This window comes from Marmota marmota, unplaced genomic scaffold, assembly GCF_001458135.2.
Source record: "Marmota marmota marmota unplaced genomic scaffold, marMar, whole genome shotgun sequence".
Lineage (NCBI taxonomy): Eukaryota > Metazoa > Chordata > Mammalia > Rodentia > Sciuridae > Marmota > Marmota marmota.
The window spans coordinates 781923-799089 of NW_026000005.1; the positions used below are offsets into that span (position 1 = coordinate 781923).

The following is a 17167-nucleotide window of genomic DNA, read 5'->3' on the forward strand; positions in this document are numbered from 1 at the left end:
ATGCAGAGGATCATTCAATTTGAGGCATCATGGATTTGTCAGACCTCTGTCCATAGGGGTTATCTGCCAGGCATGTGAATAGGCAAGTCCAAAGCTCAAGGACAGGGCAGGTCTGGAGACAGATTGAGTCCAATCAGGATCCATGTAACAGCTACCTGTTAGACACTGCCACCTGGGTACCCATAGTTCAGCAAATGCAAATAAAATTATCAACAAACCCCTTTCCACACACACCACACCCCAAAAAATAAAAAACATGCACCCATACCCTTCATTCACTTCCCCCAAGTGTTGACCTTGGATATTGGAGCATTCCCCTTCACTCCTTCTTTTGTCTTACTGCCACCCATATTGTTTCACTCATCAGGGTCTGTAGCTCCTGTCATCTAAGTGCTCTCAGACCCAAACATTTTTCTGCAGCCTCACTGCTACTATTCCAGTCCAGTTCAGTACCCCCGCATCCCCCACACCTGGATTACCCATCCACCTCAAATCCAGTTTTCCTGCCTTTTTCTCATCCCTTCCAATCCGTTTTCCACTGGGCAACCTGATTAATATTTCTAAAAGGCAAATCTGATCATGTCCTCATCCCCCAGTGTCCCTAGGATAACAATCTAACTACTTAGATATTACACGAAGACCCTTTTATATATCTCATCCCTGCTCTCACGTGCAGCCTTATGCTACCTCTATTCTCAAGACCTCTAGCAGCAAAAGGGGTAATTCTGGTGTTGTCAATTTGATAAAAACACCTGTGTCCCTTGATGTAGCAAGGAGAGTGATTCTCCCCTAGATCTCATTGTGGGAAGACCTGAACTGCACACTTGTCTCTATTTTACAGGTTTAAAATAACTGTATGTATACCTTCTCCCTTTATAGCACTCAGTCTTAAGTATTTGAAGGGGCCAGACCAGGAAGTAAACTCAAGTGACAGTCACAATGATGTTTTCAGAGTTGCTCATCCTCTTTGGCTAAGGCTTGGTTACTGGGTCATGCTCATCCACCCTAGTCCCTAAGTTTCTTTGGGATGGTCCCCCCAGAAGGCTCCTCGAGTCTCCATACTAACAGACTTGACAAGCCCGCTGGGTGAGTTTTGCCATGCCTGTGTGAACCCTAGCAGCAGCTGCAGGGCAGGCTCAGGAAACATGTTCTGTGCTACAGCTCTCAGTGGAGATTGGTCCCCTGCACTTGCTGTCCACTGTGTTTGGAGCACTTGTCTACAAACAAATTAGTTTAGCTCCCACACACATTTAATGGCCTCCATTCAATTTAGTCCCTTACTCAAAAGTCACCTTCAGGAAAGCCCACACTAGCTGACTTTTCTAAAACTTAAAGCTGCCATTTCCTCTTCTCCTCTAACCTTTTATATCCCTCTTCCCTCATTATTTTCCTTCATAGTTACCACTAACAGAATATGTCTTTCTTATATTAACTTGTTGGTTTTGTCTCCCCCACTATAATGTAGCTTCATGAAGTCAGAGACTTTCTCTTGTGCATCCAACACTAGAACAGTTCTGGTGAACCCAGAGCAGGTGCTCAATAAATATTTGCTAACTGAATAGAGGAAAGAGTGCTTGTAACACATTAACATGGGATTATTAGGAGCATCTGGGTTTTAGCTGTCTTACAACCACATTTTCCATGAGAGAAAAATCTTTAAGTGTATCTACCAATGCACTTTGCTTAATGAATCCTTGCCTCCTTTTAAAAACACAGGTCACCTTGCTTCCAGAATGGTCTACTTGCCTTACCTCTGCTTTTAAAGTTCTTTTACAATGCTGTATCCCTGGTCACATTTGGGGGTGCGGGGGAAGCTTCTTGAACTCTTCTGAACTCCAAAGTTCATAACAAGAAATATTTGACTCCAAGACTTCTTGATCATGAGGGTGAAAACAAACTGTTTATTATAATACTGCAGAGCCTTCAGCTGTATACAGGACAATGTAAGGGGATCATAGCAAGACAGCCCAAACTTAGTTACTACACACACACACACACACACACACACTATGGGTACACATCTTATGTAGTGCCCACCTTCGTTGGAGAATTCTTTTACACCAGTGATATTGGATCACTTCTATGATATATTAGTTTAGGAGAGGTCCAAAGTTAAAGAGGAATAGAACATATTTATAGCTTTTTGTAAAATAAGCACAAGTGGTTTTTTCTTTCTTTTTTTTTTTTTGGTACTGGGGATCTGGGGATTGAACCCAAGGGCACTTAACCACTGAGCCACATCCCCAGAATTTTTTTTTTTTTTTTTTTGAGACAGGGTCTTACCAAGTTGCTGAGGCTGGCTTTGAACTTGGGATCCTCCTGCCTCAGCCTCCCAAATTGCTGGGATTACAGGCGCGTACCACCGTGCCTGGCAGCATGAGGGTTTTCTTAACAAACCTTCAAACAATAAACATGGATGTTATATGAATTTGATTTGGGGGAGGCATTTGTTTCTTCAAACACGATTGAGTGTGATGAACATTTTTCAGAGAAACTGAAGAGTTTGATTCACTTTTTTTTTTCTACTAAGCTAAATAACTTAGCTTTCAAGAGCCTGTTTGTTTTCCATTGCAATCATTGAGAGCTGTGAGAACCAGGTGCAGCAGGAAACTATGAGTCAGAAGCAAATGTTATTTTCCACCTGCCATGCTTCTAGATTTACACTGTGCAAAAGCAAAACTCCCATTAATCATCATACATATAGTCATGCTGTCCACCACTCCAAACACTCTTTTCAACCCTATTCTTAAAAGCATTAACAATAAATCCAGTAACCGTAGAGATAAAGATGAATTGTTTTTATTGCATACAATTTTAAAACCTTGAATGGCAGAAAAAGTTGACAAAAACAAAATTAAGAAAATAAATTTCAAGCTAGGAAAAAATTTGGAACATATGAAAACAGAAAAATGTGTGAAAGATAAGAAAACAAGTTCATGAAAGATGAAATCCAGAGATCTTTTGATGTGTATTAGGTAGGTAGATAGTGACAAAAAAAATGGTGATTTGTAGTGTTTAAGTAGATATGGAGAGATGGGTGTTTCCCTATACTACTGGAGAGAGCAAATTAATATAGTATTTGAGAAGAGCAATTTGACAACATAAGTCTAATACCTAAAAGTGACCCATTTGATCTGTTTTAAAATAAACAAAATTTTTGAATGAAACAAATGGAATAAGTTTTAATGGAATCATTAGAAAGAATTACAAAAACATATTTACAAAGATATTCATCCAGCTATTGTCTAGAAGAGTAAAAAGTTGGAAATCACTTAAATGATGGTTAAATCCCTTATGCTATAAATATATAATGAAACATGCTACTTTTCCAAGTAAAGATGAAGAGCCATACCCACAATAATGGAAATGTATTTAGAAACTACAAAACAACATGGAAATTGATCTCCTTTTTCAGTAACCACAGAGATATGTGTCTATGTAAGCATTTTGAAATTAGGGGATAATAATACCACCCAAATGGTCAAGTGGTTTCCTTTAGATGATGAAATTATAGATGATTTTCATACTTATCTGTTTACCATCATGTAATTTCTAATATTTTAAAAATGATTGTTTTGTTTTCATGTTTGGAAAAAATATATAGCCTTTTTTACTTTGAAGAAAATAAATAAGTGTTAACAGTTTTCTTGCTTTTAATGAAAATTTTGACTTTTTCTCCCCATTTCTGTGAGAGTTCTTATTCCTCTCTTTTATTATCTGCTGTTTCTAACTCCCCTTAGTGTATATGTTGTTCCTTAATATCATTTTATGCTAAGTTTGGTTTCACTTTAGTTCCATGCTTTCTCCTGAAGAGAGTGGCTGCATCCTCCTCTCTCCCCAACCTCAGTGCAGCTGTCTGATTCTTAGCTGTCAGTGTTCCTCACCTGGATCTGCAGAGCCCTATCATCCAGCCTCCTTAGGGAATGCTGCCACTGATCTTCCTAGAAACTAAACCTGACTCTAGAGTTCCCTTGCATTTTTTTAATAACCCTTGCATTTTTTTTTAATAATCCATGGAGTTCTATGTGACTCCTTTGATTGGCCTGAAAAGGCTGTCATTGTCATGCCCTCCACTTGTCCTCCCTACCCTCTGTCAACCTGCTCTCAACATCTTAGTATTCCTACAATAAATGTTGCTCTCTTAGTCTTTGCTTTTGCACACTGCCCCTTCTTCTTGTGCTCCCCGTCCCAACCCTGCCCCCCATTGTGATGACTGGGCATCTCCCATTCATTCTCTTAACAGTTCAAATATTTCCTTCGGGCTACCTCTCCTGAGTCCTCTAGGTGGAGTCCCAGGGCCTTCTTACTATACTGTCCTCCAATATTTCTAGTTATATACTGACCTCTTCAGCTTCCCAACCCAACTAAGACAAGAAGCTATTTAAGACAAGGGCTCCTTCTTAGCAATCTTTATCCTGGCTCCTGGAAGACTCTAATTCCTCTCTGTGTTCATTGCACATATGCCAAGTACATTTCCCACTACCATCTCTGTTTCTCATTTAAGCACTTTTTCTTTCTTTCTTTTCTTTTCTTAATAATTTAATTATCTGAGCTTTCAAGACAAGAATCAGATCAAGAATTCTGATCTCTTTGTGTTCTTTCTTTCCTTAGGCTTCAGATGACGAGTCTTACATCAGCGATGTGAGCGATAATATATCTGAAGACAACACCAGTGTTGCGGACAATATTTCTCGGCAAAGTATGCATCATTTGAGCTTCCAGGTTGTCCTATCTACATGCCAAATTACAACACTGGTGAACTAATGAACAGTCACTCCCCTCTCCCCCTCACTAATTATTCTTTTACCAGCTGATTGTTCCGTAAATTTTATTTTTCATTATCTGTTGAGATTAATGGTTACAAAATCTGTTAAATACATAGTCTAGAGAAAATGTCTTACATCTTGCTTATACTCACTTTAAATCCTTCTTATTAAATCTACTTTCTAAAATTTGACTTGTCTTTCCTAAAATAACATTTGAGTATATTTAACATCTTGTTTTTTTTTTTAAAAATCCTCTGATATTTTGTGAAATACCTCATGAAGAAATAACTCCATTTAGTCTCAAGAGAATATAATGAAGGCTCAGTAAATGTATCACAATCAGAATTATTTGAAGAAGTTCCTCCCTGGTTTTATGAAATCAGAAAAGAAAAGTATCTTTCACTGTGATTCTCCTCTCCCAGTCCTGAATGGGGAGCTCACAGGAGGCGCCTTCAGAAATGGCCGTCGCACCTGCCTGCCTGCTCCTTGTCCTGACACTAGTAACATCAACCTGTGGAATATCTTGAGAAACAACATCGGTAAAGACCTGTCGAAAGTCTCGATGCCTGTGGAGCTCAACGAGCCGCTCAACACCCTGCAGCATCTCTGTGAGGAAATTGAATACAGTGAGCTGCTGGACAAGGCCTCAGAGACTGATGATCCCTACGAGCGCATGGTAATAAATGACAGGGCAGCACCTGTCCTTGGCTAGACCACAGACCATTATGATGACACATTCGGGTTTTGCATGACATTCCCACTGCATAGGTAAGAGAGGAATTGGCCTGTTTGCATAATCAAGCAGGGCCAAGTAGTTCTAGATATCCTTACTGGAAGATGCACATTTTGTGATTCTATCTGTGATCTAGGGTGTCCCTAAAGTTAGAATGCAAAGGTAGCCAAGTCATGCCAGATCTTGCCTTATCAACTTTTCCTGAATGCCAACACAGTCCATCTGCCCAGGAATTTATTTTTAAGAAAGTGACTTGCTGTTGGTACTTTGCCCTTTATTCCATAGATGGGAAAATTTGCCCTGCTCTTCTCCAACAGGCACCAGCAGCCCCACCCTCCTGTCTGTGGTACTGAAACAGCACATGGTGTAACCTGTAATTGGGTTTCAGATCCTTTGAACTCTGTGACACTCATGAAATTGGGTGGACATATGAATGGAAAGCACTTGACTTCAGTGGCCTGCCCGTTCCCATGGAAGAAGTACAACCTCATTTTATCTTATTTTTTCTCCCTGCATTGAGGCCAGTTCTGTACAAGTAATAGAAACTGCAAAAGGCATCAAGTCAACACCCATCAGTGTTGGTAAAATCCACAGGAATAGGGACAAACAGACCCGGCAGCCATGGCTCCTGTATTATTTTCCTTTCTTGAATGTCTTAACAGGTTCTCGTTGCTGCGTTTGCAGTTTCAGGATATTGCTCCACCTACTTCAGAGCAGGAAGTAAGCCATTCAACCCAGTCCTTGGGGAGACTTATGAATGCATTAGAGAAGACAAAGGATTCCGATTTTTCTCAGAACAAGTAAGTGAGGTTTCTACATGGGTAGGAGGGCAGTTTGGTGATGAAAGCAGCCTTTTGATACTTTTGATATGGGTGTGTTTTGGATGCATCATAATGTAGTTAACAGAAAACTCATTTGGCTTGTCTGTGTCATTACCCCCTCTATGTATGTGTAAGCTCTCTGTGTTTAAGCACAAAGTCCTAAAAGTTAAAGATTTACTTATCCATCCTGAGAATAATTCACTAATAGAGATGGATGGATTGTGGTTTTCATTGGGAGGTGACCTTTTTACATTGTAAATAAACATCATTTATGAAAATTTTAACACTGCCATCATTGCCTTCTTTTTTGTTTTTAATTATCAGGTTAGCCATCATCCACCCATTTCTGCCTGTCACTGTGAATCAAAGAATTTTGTGTTTTGGCAAGGTTTGTATTTTAATTATAACTTATAGTCAAATTTGTGAATCCATGGAAAATTTTCTAGCTTTTGAAGATACACTGTGCTCAGTTTAAATTTCTACCTTTGGAACTCAGAGAATATTGGTAATTGGTGTGGAACTCAGTTTGAGAAATTAAATTTCCTGGTTTAAATATGAAACTGTGTCCTCCGGGAGATGAGACTGTGCATCTAGGAAGCCAGGCCCATGGAACACAGAGCTCTATGCCGACTGCCAGCTTGAAGCCATTGTTTTATCACATGGTGCCTTAATGTCTGCATCTATAACGTAATATCAGTGGCCTTCTTACTTTTGGGGCATGCAGAGATTTTAATCCTGAAGGATGGTTCTATGGTATGTCATCTGTGGTCAAAGTCTGTTTAGATATACAGTCAGCCCACCATATCTGTGGGTTCCACATCTGTAGATTTGATCAATCTCAGATGGAAAATATTTGGGAAAAAAATTGTATCTGTACTAGCATGTATATTTATATTGTTTTAAATATTATAAGTAATCTAGAAATGATTTAAAGCATGTGGGAGGATTCCATGGGTTATATGCAAATACTTTGCCATTTTATATAAGAGACTTGAGCATCCTCATTTTGACACCTGAAGGTGTTCTAGAACCAATACTCCATGGATAACAAAAGACGTCTATATAAACATTGCAGTAATCTGTCTTCTTTAACTTGCCAGGGCTCCAGAGTTTAAATTAAAGTCTCTATTTATTAACGCCCATTGTTCTTTCAGAATGTTACAAACTTGCCTAAAATAAAAATTTGAAACCCCTTTAGAAAGAAGAGAATATATATGTTGATTTGACCATTAAGTATAAATAGTTCCTTCACACACACACACACACACACACACACTCACATACACACACAAGATAGTTCTTTCACATTTGGAAGGGTGCTTCGTTGCTCACAGAATGACTCTTCTCATAAGCATTTCCTTAACCTGGAAACACACAAAATGATAGAGCCCTATAACTGTACTTTATTGCAAAATAAGACAATAAATCATTTCTTAGTCATAACCAAGATTCATAAGTTTTGTGGAGACAGCACTAAGCTCCCTTAGTTCATCAAGATGACACCAGGTGGTTATCACAAATGTCAGGTAGATCCAAACCTCCACAAGTAAAACCTGAAGCCAAAGCATGAGGCTCTGGGCTTCAGGCTGTATCCCAGCTGCCAGTGTAGGGATGTATTCATTAAGTTAATCCCACTTTCCCATAAATCTTTCTTGTCTGTGTTTAAAGATTGTATTATTATTTTTTACTCTTCTCCCAAATCATAACTCTTCCATATGGTGGGGGAAATATGTATATAAATCCTGCAATTATTTTTACATACATATGAGGCTTGATCAATATGTTAAGTATATTTTACTATTTGATTAAAACTGAACATTTATTATTATCTAGATATTGATCACTGTAAGGTCTGTTTGTATGTATAAGTGAATATACAAACACATACACAGAAACACTTATTCCAGGCTTCTCTCAGTTTTGTTCATTGAAAACAAATATGGAGCATGGTAATGGGGAAACAGTAGACTCGGGGGGACTATGGTTAATATTTTCATGTCAGGCCATCTTCAGGTACTTGTCATGTTAAATCTACAATATAGAGACTTGTGATTACAAAAGTGCTTTGTGAAGTATAATACAAAAGTTAGGTTTTACAGAACAGTTAGATATGGCGTGTGTATATTTTGTCCTCTGCTCATGTCATTTAGATATCAGATGGAAAAACAAGTTCTGGGGGAAGTCCATGGAAATCCTGCCAGTTGGAACACTGAATGTCATGCTTCCAAAGTAGGTTGCTCTCCTCTCTCTTTTGGCGTCTTCCCTGCTTTTCTAAAACAGAAGGTCCATTTCCCTGTACACCCAAAGTATCTGTTACTTTCAGCACAGTTCTGAGATGGGCCCCCACAAAAACAAATGAGAACTTTAGCAACTGTACCAAAGCTTCCTGTTTGTTTCTCCTTCTCCATTCATCAGCCAAAACCAGGTACCTACCAAGTCCTAGTCACCATGCTTTTTCGCATTTCAAATGAAAAGTTTTCCTTTTAGTCATTTATTTTTCTATACACTTTATATTTTCACTTTTGAGTTTATCTTAGTTCTAGCGCCTGTTTAAAATTTCTGTTATTTTATCAAAGAAGGATGAGATCTTCTAGGTTTGTATATAAAAAGATTTAGAAGATATAGCCTATAAGTATTTTTACATTAATTGAAGTTTTCATTAAGGCCAAGGACTTGATGGTTTTTGTTTCCTCTTTGGTTCATTTTGTTTTTGTCAGTTTGAATGACTGAGTTGCTGGTAGGTTGGATATAAAGGAAGGTAAGGAGAAGGAGATAAACCTTCAATGTTTGGAAATTCACAAAGAGGAAGGAGTTTTCCTAAGTGTCTCTAGTGCCTACATCATGCCAATTTGAAAATCTTACAACCATTTTACTTTATTTTGAAAATAGCATTTCATTTGAAAAAATATAAAATGTACAAACTTAAATGTGTTTTAAAGCCATGTCATTTAGTTCCTTAGCAGAAATCCCATAACCTCACTCTCCTCACTCCTCAGAATTACATTAGATTTGTGGATTTGTGCTTGCCAGGTTTTTGTTTGTTGGTTTTGGATTTTTTGTGGTACCAGGGATTTTGAGACAGGATCCTGCTAAGTTGCCTAGACTGGCCTGGAACTAGTGATTCCCCTACCTTAGCCTCCCTAGTAGCTGGGATTATAGGCCTGTGCCACCTTGCTCAGCTACTTGTCTGTCTTTTCCCCCAAATAACTGTTCCCTTCTTTGGTCTTAACATGCAGTATGAAACAGTGTTCTTAGAGTAATCAGTCTTAAATGTGCACCCTATTGAGCCTCTCTCCACCACAAATCCTTCCATAATGGCCCCTTGCTTGAAGGATCAAGCCATACTCTTTAAAAGGTCATTGATTGACTCCCTGACCTGACTCCCTCCACAGCCACCAACCAGAGCCCACCACTCATACACCCCCAGATGCAGCAAGCTTTCCTGGCCCCTGTAGCTTTGTCCATACTTTCCCCAACAGGTAGTACCCTCTTACCCACCACCCAAGCTTAGATCCAACCCAGCCTCTTCTAGGATATCTTCCTTGAAACTCACCCAGATTCCCTGTGAGCTAAGGATGAAAGACTCACTCTCTGTGTTACTTTGATGCTTTGTTCATTTGTCTGTTACAGCCCTCATCATATTTGACCTTAAGTATCTGTTTACATGTCCATGTACTCCTACCGTACTGTTGGCCCCAGAGGAATAGAAAATAGGCCCTCTTCAACTTTGTAGCTTTAGCACCTGGCCCTAGAAACACTTCACTGTTTTTCAAATGAATGAATCATATCATAAATATTTGCCTAGAAACTTTCAAGAAAAAAAAATGAGAGGGAAGTGGGGAGAAAGGAAGCTCTCCCCAAATAATATTCTCATTAGTAGAAATAGTAACATATTTGTGACCTTCATCATTTTTAATCAATGTTCTATTCCTCACTAGGTATGGAGATTACTATGTGTGGAACAAGGTGACCACATGCATTCACAACATCCTCAGTGGGAGGAGATGGATAGAGCATTATGGAGAAATAACAATTAGAAATACCAAAAGCAGCGTTTGCATTTGCAAACTCACATTTGTCAAGGTAAATAATGCCATGGGACAGAAAAGGAAAAATAACACACAGCGTTTCCTTAGGAAGAAGTAGAACATTTACCTTATCTAGTAGCAATTAAATCTGCCCTGTATCATTGGTCTTAAGAACCTTTTTTGATAAGAAATCAGGACCATTTTATGGAATTATTCAAGACACGTAGGCTTCTGAAAAAGTGGAGGTCAAAAAAGGCTCCATTTCAGATCAGAAAATAAAAACGAATTTCTTTCTAAAGAATCTTCTAAGTAGCCAGTCAGTTCATTCAGTAAAATTCCAGAAAACACTTTTTGCCTATACCAACTCTTCTGTTTTCCTTTTCTGTTCCTGCTTAACTTCAACATGTTCAAGTGATCTTTTTTTAGGGAGCCAATTATAATGCAGTTGTCATTTTCTGAAAATACTTGAGTAGAATAGCCATGTCAATGGTAGTTACCAGTCCCTACAAGCCCATCTAACCCTACCATTTTTATGATCCAAACACGTTCAATGCAAAGCATTTTGTTTAGTGACAAAAATAAATGTTTGGGATAGAAATGCACATAGGATGCCATTTTCCCACTCTCTGGTCTGAAGTAGAACATACAGCATTACTTCCATGTTTATTTTGGTCTGTTACAGAATTCAGCAGCTATTTCTATAACATGGCCATTGGAAATTCATCAGAATCTATGAACAAAGGGAAGATTTGAGACAAGAGGATCTGAGGGAAAAAATTCTAACCTGTAAATTAATATTAGATTCTTAGGATAGAAACTGAGCCTCCTCTATGTCGTGCTACCATGCTATAGCCTGGAGTAGATATCAGCCATTTCTTTTTTTTTAATTGATTGTTATATTATAATGATAAATAATAATGAGAATCACTGTGACATATTGGTACAAGCACATAATAAAAGTTAAGCTAACACATACTTAGAAAACCAGCCTTCCATATAAAACACTTAGAGATAGATTCCCGGAAATGGTGAGAATGAGAGACTTCAAGGTAAGGAAAAATTTCCATATGGAAATTATAGAGATCAGTATTATTAAAATGACTGGGGTTTGGATTTTCCAGGTGAATTATTGGAATTCCAACGTGAATGAAGTCCAGGGGGTTGTGATGGATCAGGAAGGAAAGGTAGTGCACCGGCTGTTTGGGAAGTGGCACGAAGGTCTCTATTGTGGTGTGGCCCCCTCTGCAAAGTGCATCTGGAGACCAGGTGAGACTGGTGCGAGTGCCCTGCATCAGGAAGGCCTGTGAGTGGCAGAGGGGAAGGCAGTAGCAGGTCATCCCATGTAACTCACCTTATATTTTCTTTAATGGTGAGATTTAAAAAGTAGATGCATGGGGCTGGGGATATGGCTTGGTATACTGAGTGCTTGCCTCACATGCACAAGGCCCTGGGTTCAATCCCCAGCACCACTAAATAAATAAATAGATAGATAGATAGAAGATGCTTAGTTATATTTATACAAACATCTAAGTTATATATATATATATAAATATTTGCGCCAGTATTTGAAACTTGATAATGAGAATTTAGGCCAAGTCTCTGGCATGTGGTGACATGACATGTTCAAACCTGACATGTAAAATCACTCTAAATGTAATGCCTACAGTATTTCAAAAGCTAAGTGTATTTATTAAAGAGTTTAAATAATTGAAATATATAAGCTTAAGTCCTTATGTTATTTTTTTGTTTCAATAAAACAAAGGAAAGCTTACAAACATCTTTAAATCCACAAATTCAATAATTCACCAGAATAAGTGATCTTTTCACTCAAGTGGCAAAAAGCTTCAATATGTTGAATTTAATAAAAGACATCAACAGAGTTCTGGTATTGCATTAACATATAACTGTATATCATGTTTAAATGGAACAAGTCTTCAACATGACATTTACTTTCATTGGAACTCGTCAATTAATCTCTAATTTTAAAATTAGTTATTGGCTTCCTAAAAGGTATTGATGCCTATATAAATTTCCTCCTAGTAGAGCAATTAGCTCATTCATTAGTAACTACATATTGAGTACTGACTGTGCATCAGGCTTCATTCTAGGACTTGGAAATACATCAATGAACAAAGCACACAAAGATCCTGCCTTTCAGTTTAGAAAGAAGTGATGCAGCCTAGATCGTGAAGTGGGCTTCAGCAGTCTTTGAGACTCTTTTCACCACTAATAAGCCAGGCATGGTGGTACACACACCTGTTATCCCAGCAGCTCAGGAGTCTGAGGCAGGAGGATCTTCAGTTCAAAGCCAGCCTCAACAACTTAGTGAGGCTCTAAACAACTCATCGAGTACCCTGCTTCTAAATAAAATACAAAAAAGGGCTGGGGATATGGCTCAGTGGGTAAGCACCCCTGGGTTCAATCCCTGGAACCAAAAATAAAAATAAAAAAGAAGAAGAAAAAGAAAGAAGTGCCAGTAAGTATTAATTTAGATCTACATCTTTTTCTTTTATTAAAAAAAAAGGAAATAATAATGGTTTCTGGTGAAATTTTAGTGTTCATAGTTAACCATAATGGCACTTAGTTCCCAATTGAATATGAGGGAGGAGAGTTTAGCCAACAAAGACCATACTACATGTGCAAAGTTTTAAAGACTGAATTTTTTTAAATACAGAAGTCTATCACTTCTGATCATCAACATAAACTTCCCCACCTAGCAAAATATAACCAATTTAATCCACTTGAAACAAGTTCACAATCTAGAGTTTGTGACTGCAGTGTCTATCTTAGCATATGTTAATTCAGCACTGGTGGTAAGTTCAGTTCTCTTTCTATCAATCTTGCTCCTCTCACAGTGGTTCATTGGCCTCATTCCAGGTTCCATGCCAACCAACTATGAGCTCTACTATGGCTTCACACGGTTTGCTATTGAGCTCAATGAGTTAGATCCTGTACTAAAAGATCTCCTTCCACCGACAGACGCCCGGTTTCGGCCAGATCAAAGGTAGGGATGGCAGAGGCGTTTGAGATGCAGCCTAGGTCATGGAGTGGGCTTCAACCATCTTTGAGACTCTCTTTACCACCATTGTTGGCTACTCATTCAGTCATTCCTTTGTTCCCTTTTCACTCAGCAGTATTGGAGTTTTCGACCCTAGGTAAAGTAGTATTTGCAGTATGATCATAAAAGATGCTTATCTCAACACAAAGTTCCCATGGATGATGACACAGTTGTGTTTTAATAAAAGGTTTCAAATCCCACCCCCAAACTGACTACAGATCAGCAGACCCATGAACTCTGCTATGTACCGAATTACTCCTAACCCAGTGTTTCGTGTGTGTGTGTGTGTGTGTGTTAACCTCCTTGTGTCTATTACCCTGTAATATGGAGTATCTTTTAAACTTAAGAATAAGAGGATAAGTTATAGGGATACCCAGAAATGCTTTGAGTGAAAATCTAGAGTTTTCCTAGTATGCTTTGGGTCCCACAGTGAGAGAGATATACTGGAAATACAGTATCTCCAAAGCCTTCAAATTCTTATTTTTTTATTTCATAATACTCATGATGTTTACTCCTACAGAATTCATTTTACTTTTCCCAAAAATTCTATATGTCATACGAGTTCCATCCAAGAGCAGTTTTCTATTTCCCATACTTTTGTGGTTTTACCTGTTTTCTGCCAAAAAGTTCTCATTATTGAATGTTCTCCTATTTAATTCTCTTAATTATGCTCCTTCCAGAACATGTGGTCTTGCCGTTTGACATTTAGATTTTATCAATTAACCCTGTACAATGTATACCATGGTATATCCCTGTTCTTTGCTCTGGTTTTGAAATATAAACATTTGCAAATCACCCTGGGTCTTCTTTTTCCTTCTTGATTCTATTTCAGTATTCCCTTTCTGAATTTCATTTCCTATTCTGTGGCCTTTGGTAATTTTCCCCAGCTGTTACCTTCTGTTTTCACCAGTCTTACTCTCTCCAATAAAACAGGAAAGCTCCTTGCTTCTCAATCTGTTCTTGAAATAGATGGAGGGCTTCCAGTTGCCATGCTCCATCCTATCACCTTTAACAAGTGCTTTTGTTACTATGGAAAAGGAGCACAACTTGCAACTGCCTGATATTCTCATGCTGAACTCTGCAGTTGTCCTGAAAAATATCAACCTGCAGAACCCCAAGCAGCACAGAGAAGTCTGCAAGGCCAAACCTCTCCCCTCTCCCTCCTACCCTCATTTTGTTAAATTTCATAATTCAGTCCATGTCCACAGAAAGTTTATTAATTGATGGGCAGAAAGAGGTAGTGTGTCCTGAGACAGAGGTGAAGGGACATTATCAAGAGTATCACTGTGCCTTATGTTATGTTCACAGCAACCAGAGTGTAATTTTATGCAAGTGATATTTTTTTTCTAAAAAGAGGATAACATAATGAAATATCAACTTCTTTATGCTTAGATTTTTGGAAGAAGGGAATTTGGAAGCTGCAGCAGCAGAGAAGCAAAGAGTAGAGGAACTCCAGAGATCTCGAAGACGATATATGGAAGAAAACAACCTTGAACATATACCAAAATTTTTTAAGTAAGTCAGTTCATTCCCTTAACAAATTCATGTGTTTCAGACGGTTGCCATAGGCCATAAGAAACTTCAGGTATTAAAAAAAAATTGGGGATAGTATAGTATCCAGGGAACTTAAAGGTAGAAAACTAATTTTGTTTACTTTCCTTTTAAGCAGTGAAAATAATTGAGTCAGATTTTGCACATGTAAAAAGGTAGTAACCATAAAAAGAAATTCTTCTCTACAGGTCTCTTCTTTTTGTAGATAGCAAAAAAGCAAAAAACTGAGGGTATTACCCAGAGAGCTTTTTCCTTCAGCTGTACCCTTTAAAATGATGGAAACCTGTTCCCACTCCCTCATCCAGGGACTGGATGGGCCCCTACACCCACAAGGTCACCCTGACTTCATTAGGTTTTAATCTTATTTGTGTCACACGGAGCTTGTATCTGTTCAGATTTAGTGCCTCTGGGGTGCGATAGTCAGTGATTATTTGCAGGATTATATATACATCACACGGATTAGTCTGTAGTTTCCAAATTCATCTGTTGCCCTCCAAAGCTCAAGAAAACCTCTTATCCTTTAAAGTTGTCATTTCATTACCCCCCTATCCCTCTGGGGAAGAAATGCAGCCTTGCCCTTGAAATATCAGAAGTGGGCTCATTATACATGGGCTGCAGAGGCTCTCAGAACTACCAATATTGAATACTTGCCCCTGAAAGTAAAGCAGAAACTATTCTTGCCAATCTGGAACCAGAAGTTCTGGATTATAATATTTGTATGCACTTTGTTTGGGGCTCTTCGCTTTCTGTCCCTGCCTGAAGATGATCTGTCCCCCCCTTCAGTTCCTCTTCTACCTGCTTTCATGTAAAACATTTTACAACAAAAATGAGTTCATTCCTATTCAAAAATAGTCAAATCCCCAATTGTGAGCAGATTATACACTCTCTGGCTTACAAAATACTCCTATGTATACATGTCTAATCCATAGGAAAGGGTCCAATTATCAGATCACTTTGGTGCAATCTATGGCTAACGTTCATTTTTATATTTTCACAGAAAAGTTATTGATGCAAATCAAAGAGAAGCCTGGGTTTCCAACGACACCTACTGGGAGCTTCGAAAGGACCCTGGGTTTAGCAAAGTAGACAGCCCTGTTCTCTGGTAAACTGGGAACGTAGAGCTAGCCCACATATCACACTCTGAATGAATAAATAACTATGCACAATTATGTTTCTTATAGCTACGCGTGGTTTCTGGGTCGACTGAAAACCTACCATTTGCTTTTCTATTCATCTTTATAATGGACTTTCAAAAGTGCATTAGACAAGGCCCCTAACCACTTTTGGATCCTTTCTGTTTTGCTGCAACCATATTCCTTAAAACAAAAAACAAAACAAGTCTACACCCGTCTCAGAAAGCAGAATAAAAAGGAGCAGAATACAAAATCCAAAGTCTGAAGAATTTGTAAAGAAAAAAAAAACAAAAAACTGTAACCGGTGCTTAAAGCTGATCAAGAAAGTAAAAACAACACACAAACCACATGTTTGGTCCATTGTCCGGAAGCACCATCCCCTTGTCACAGGAGCTCCTGGGCCCCAGCAGTTGGTTGGTTCAGACTTCAAGTAATTTTTGATGTGGTGTGCTTGTGGCTGGCCTCCTTATAAAAGACATGATGCTTCCCAGAACCTGTTCCATCTGTATGCCATTGTTCATGCCTTAAAAAATGCAAAGATGTACAATAAACCATTTTTTAAATGTGTGCTCATAGGTTTATGTGAAGGACAGATCTTTTGAATCATGGCATGATTCACTTTCTCAATCAGAACAATGATTTGACTGACACGTGGACTGAAAATTGAACAACACGTACGTTACATTGACACGTCAGTTACCATCTGGTGTATCTGAAGGTCAAGAAGGAAAAGGTGCGCTAAGTAGATCTCTGTATTCACGTTGCTCGTTAAGTTCCTGTCCTGCGTTCAGATAATAAACCATCCCTCTTCCACCTAACCTCACAGTGTGCCCTGTTATTTGGCAAAATTTGTGTTTGATTTGGACATTTATCATCAGTGTTAAAACTTTGGAAAGAATGACCAAAAGAAAAAAGACACACACACATGGAATTTCTTTGTGGGCTTAATAGTACTATAAACAGCCAAAGTGTTTGAGCAAAGCACAATGGAACACACATCCCTAACCCACCCACAACTCATTGACACTATTTAAGTTCCAATAAGAACAGAAGTAAGGATGCCAGTAGCTTATTTGC

General features: G+C 38.5%; 1 protein-coding gene across 20 annotated transcripts in view; it reads left to right on the forward strand.

Annotated features, from left to right (window-relative positions):
- Window positions 1–16908, forward strand: part of Osbpl6 (oxysterol binding protein like 6) — a 193966-nt gene extending 177058 nt beyond the window's left edge. For all 20 annotated transcript variants that reach the window (XM_048808018.1, XM_048808014.1, XM_048808016.1 and 17 more), the window contains 10 exons: window positions 4612–4699; window positions 5189–5442; window positions 6162–6299; window positions 6645–6708; window positions 8471–8549; window positions 10259–10403; window positions 11470–11614; window positions 13226–13352; window positions 14799–14921; window positions 15955–16908. In XM_048808018.1, coding sequence (XP_048663975.1) covers window positions 4612–4699; window positions 5189–5442; window positions 6162–6299; window positions 6645–6708; window positions 8471–8549; window positions 10259–10403; window positions 11470–11614; window positions 13226–13352; window positions 14799–14921; window positions 15955–16063 — 1272 coding nt within the window. In that variant the 3' untranslated portion in view covers window positions 16064–16908. The remainder of the gene's footprint in view (window positions 1–4611; window positions 4700–5188; window positions 5443–6161; window positions 6300–6644; window positions 6709–8470; window positions 8550–10258; window positions 10404–11469; window positions 11615–13225; window positions 13353–14798; window positions 14922–15954) is intronic.
- Window positions 16909–17167: the final 259 nt, after the last annotated feature.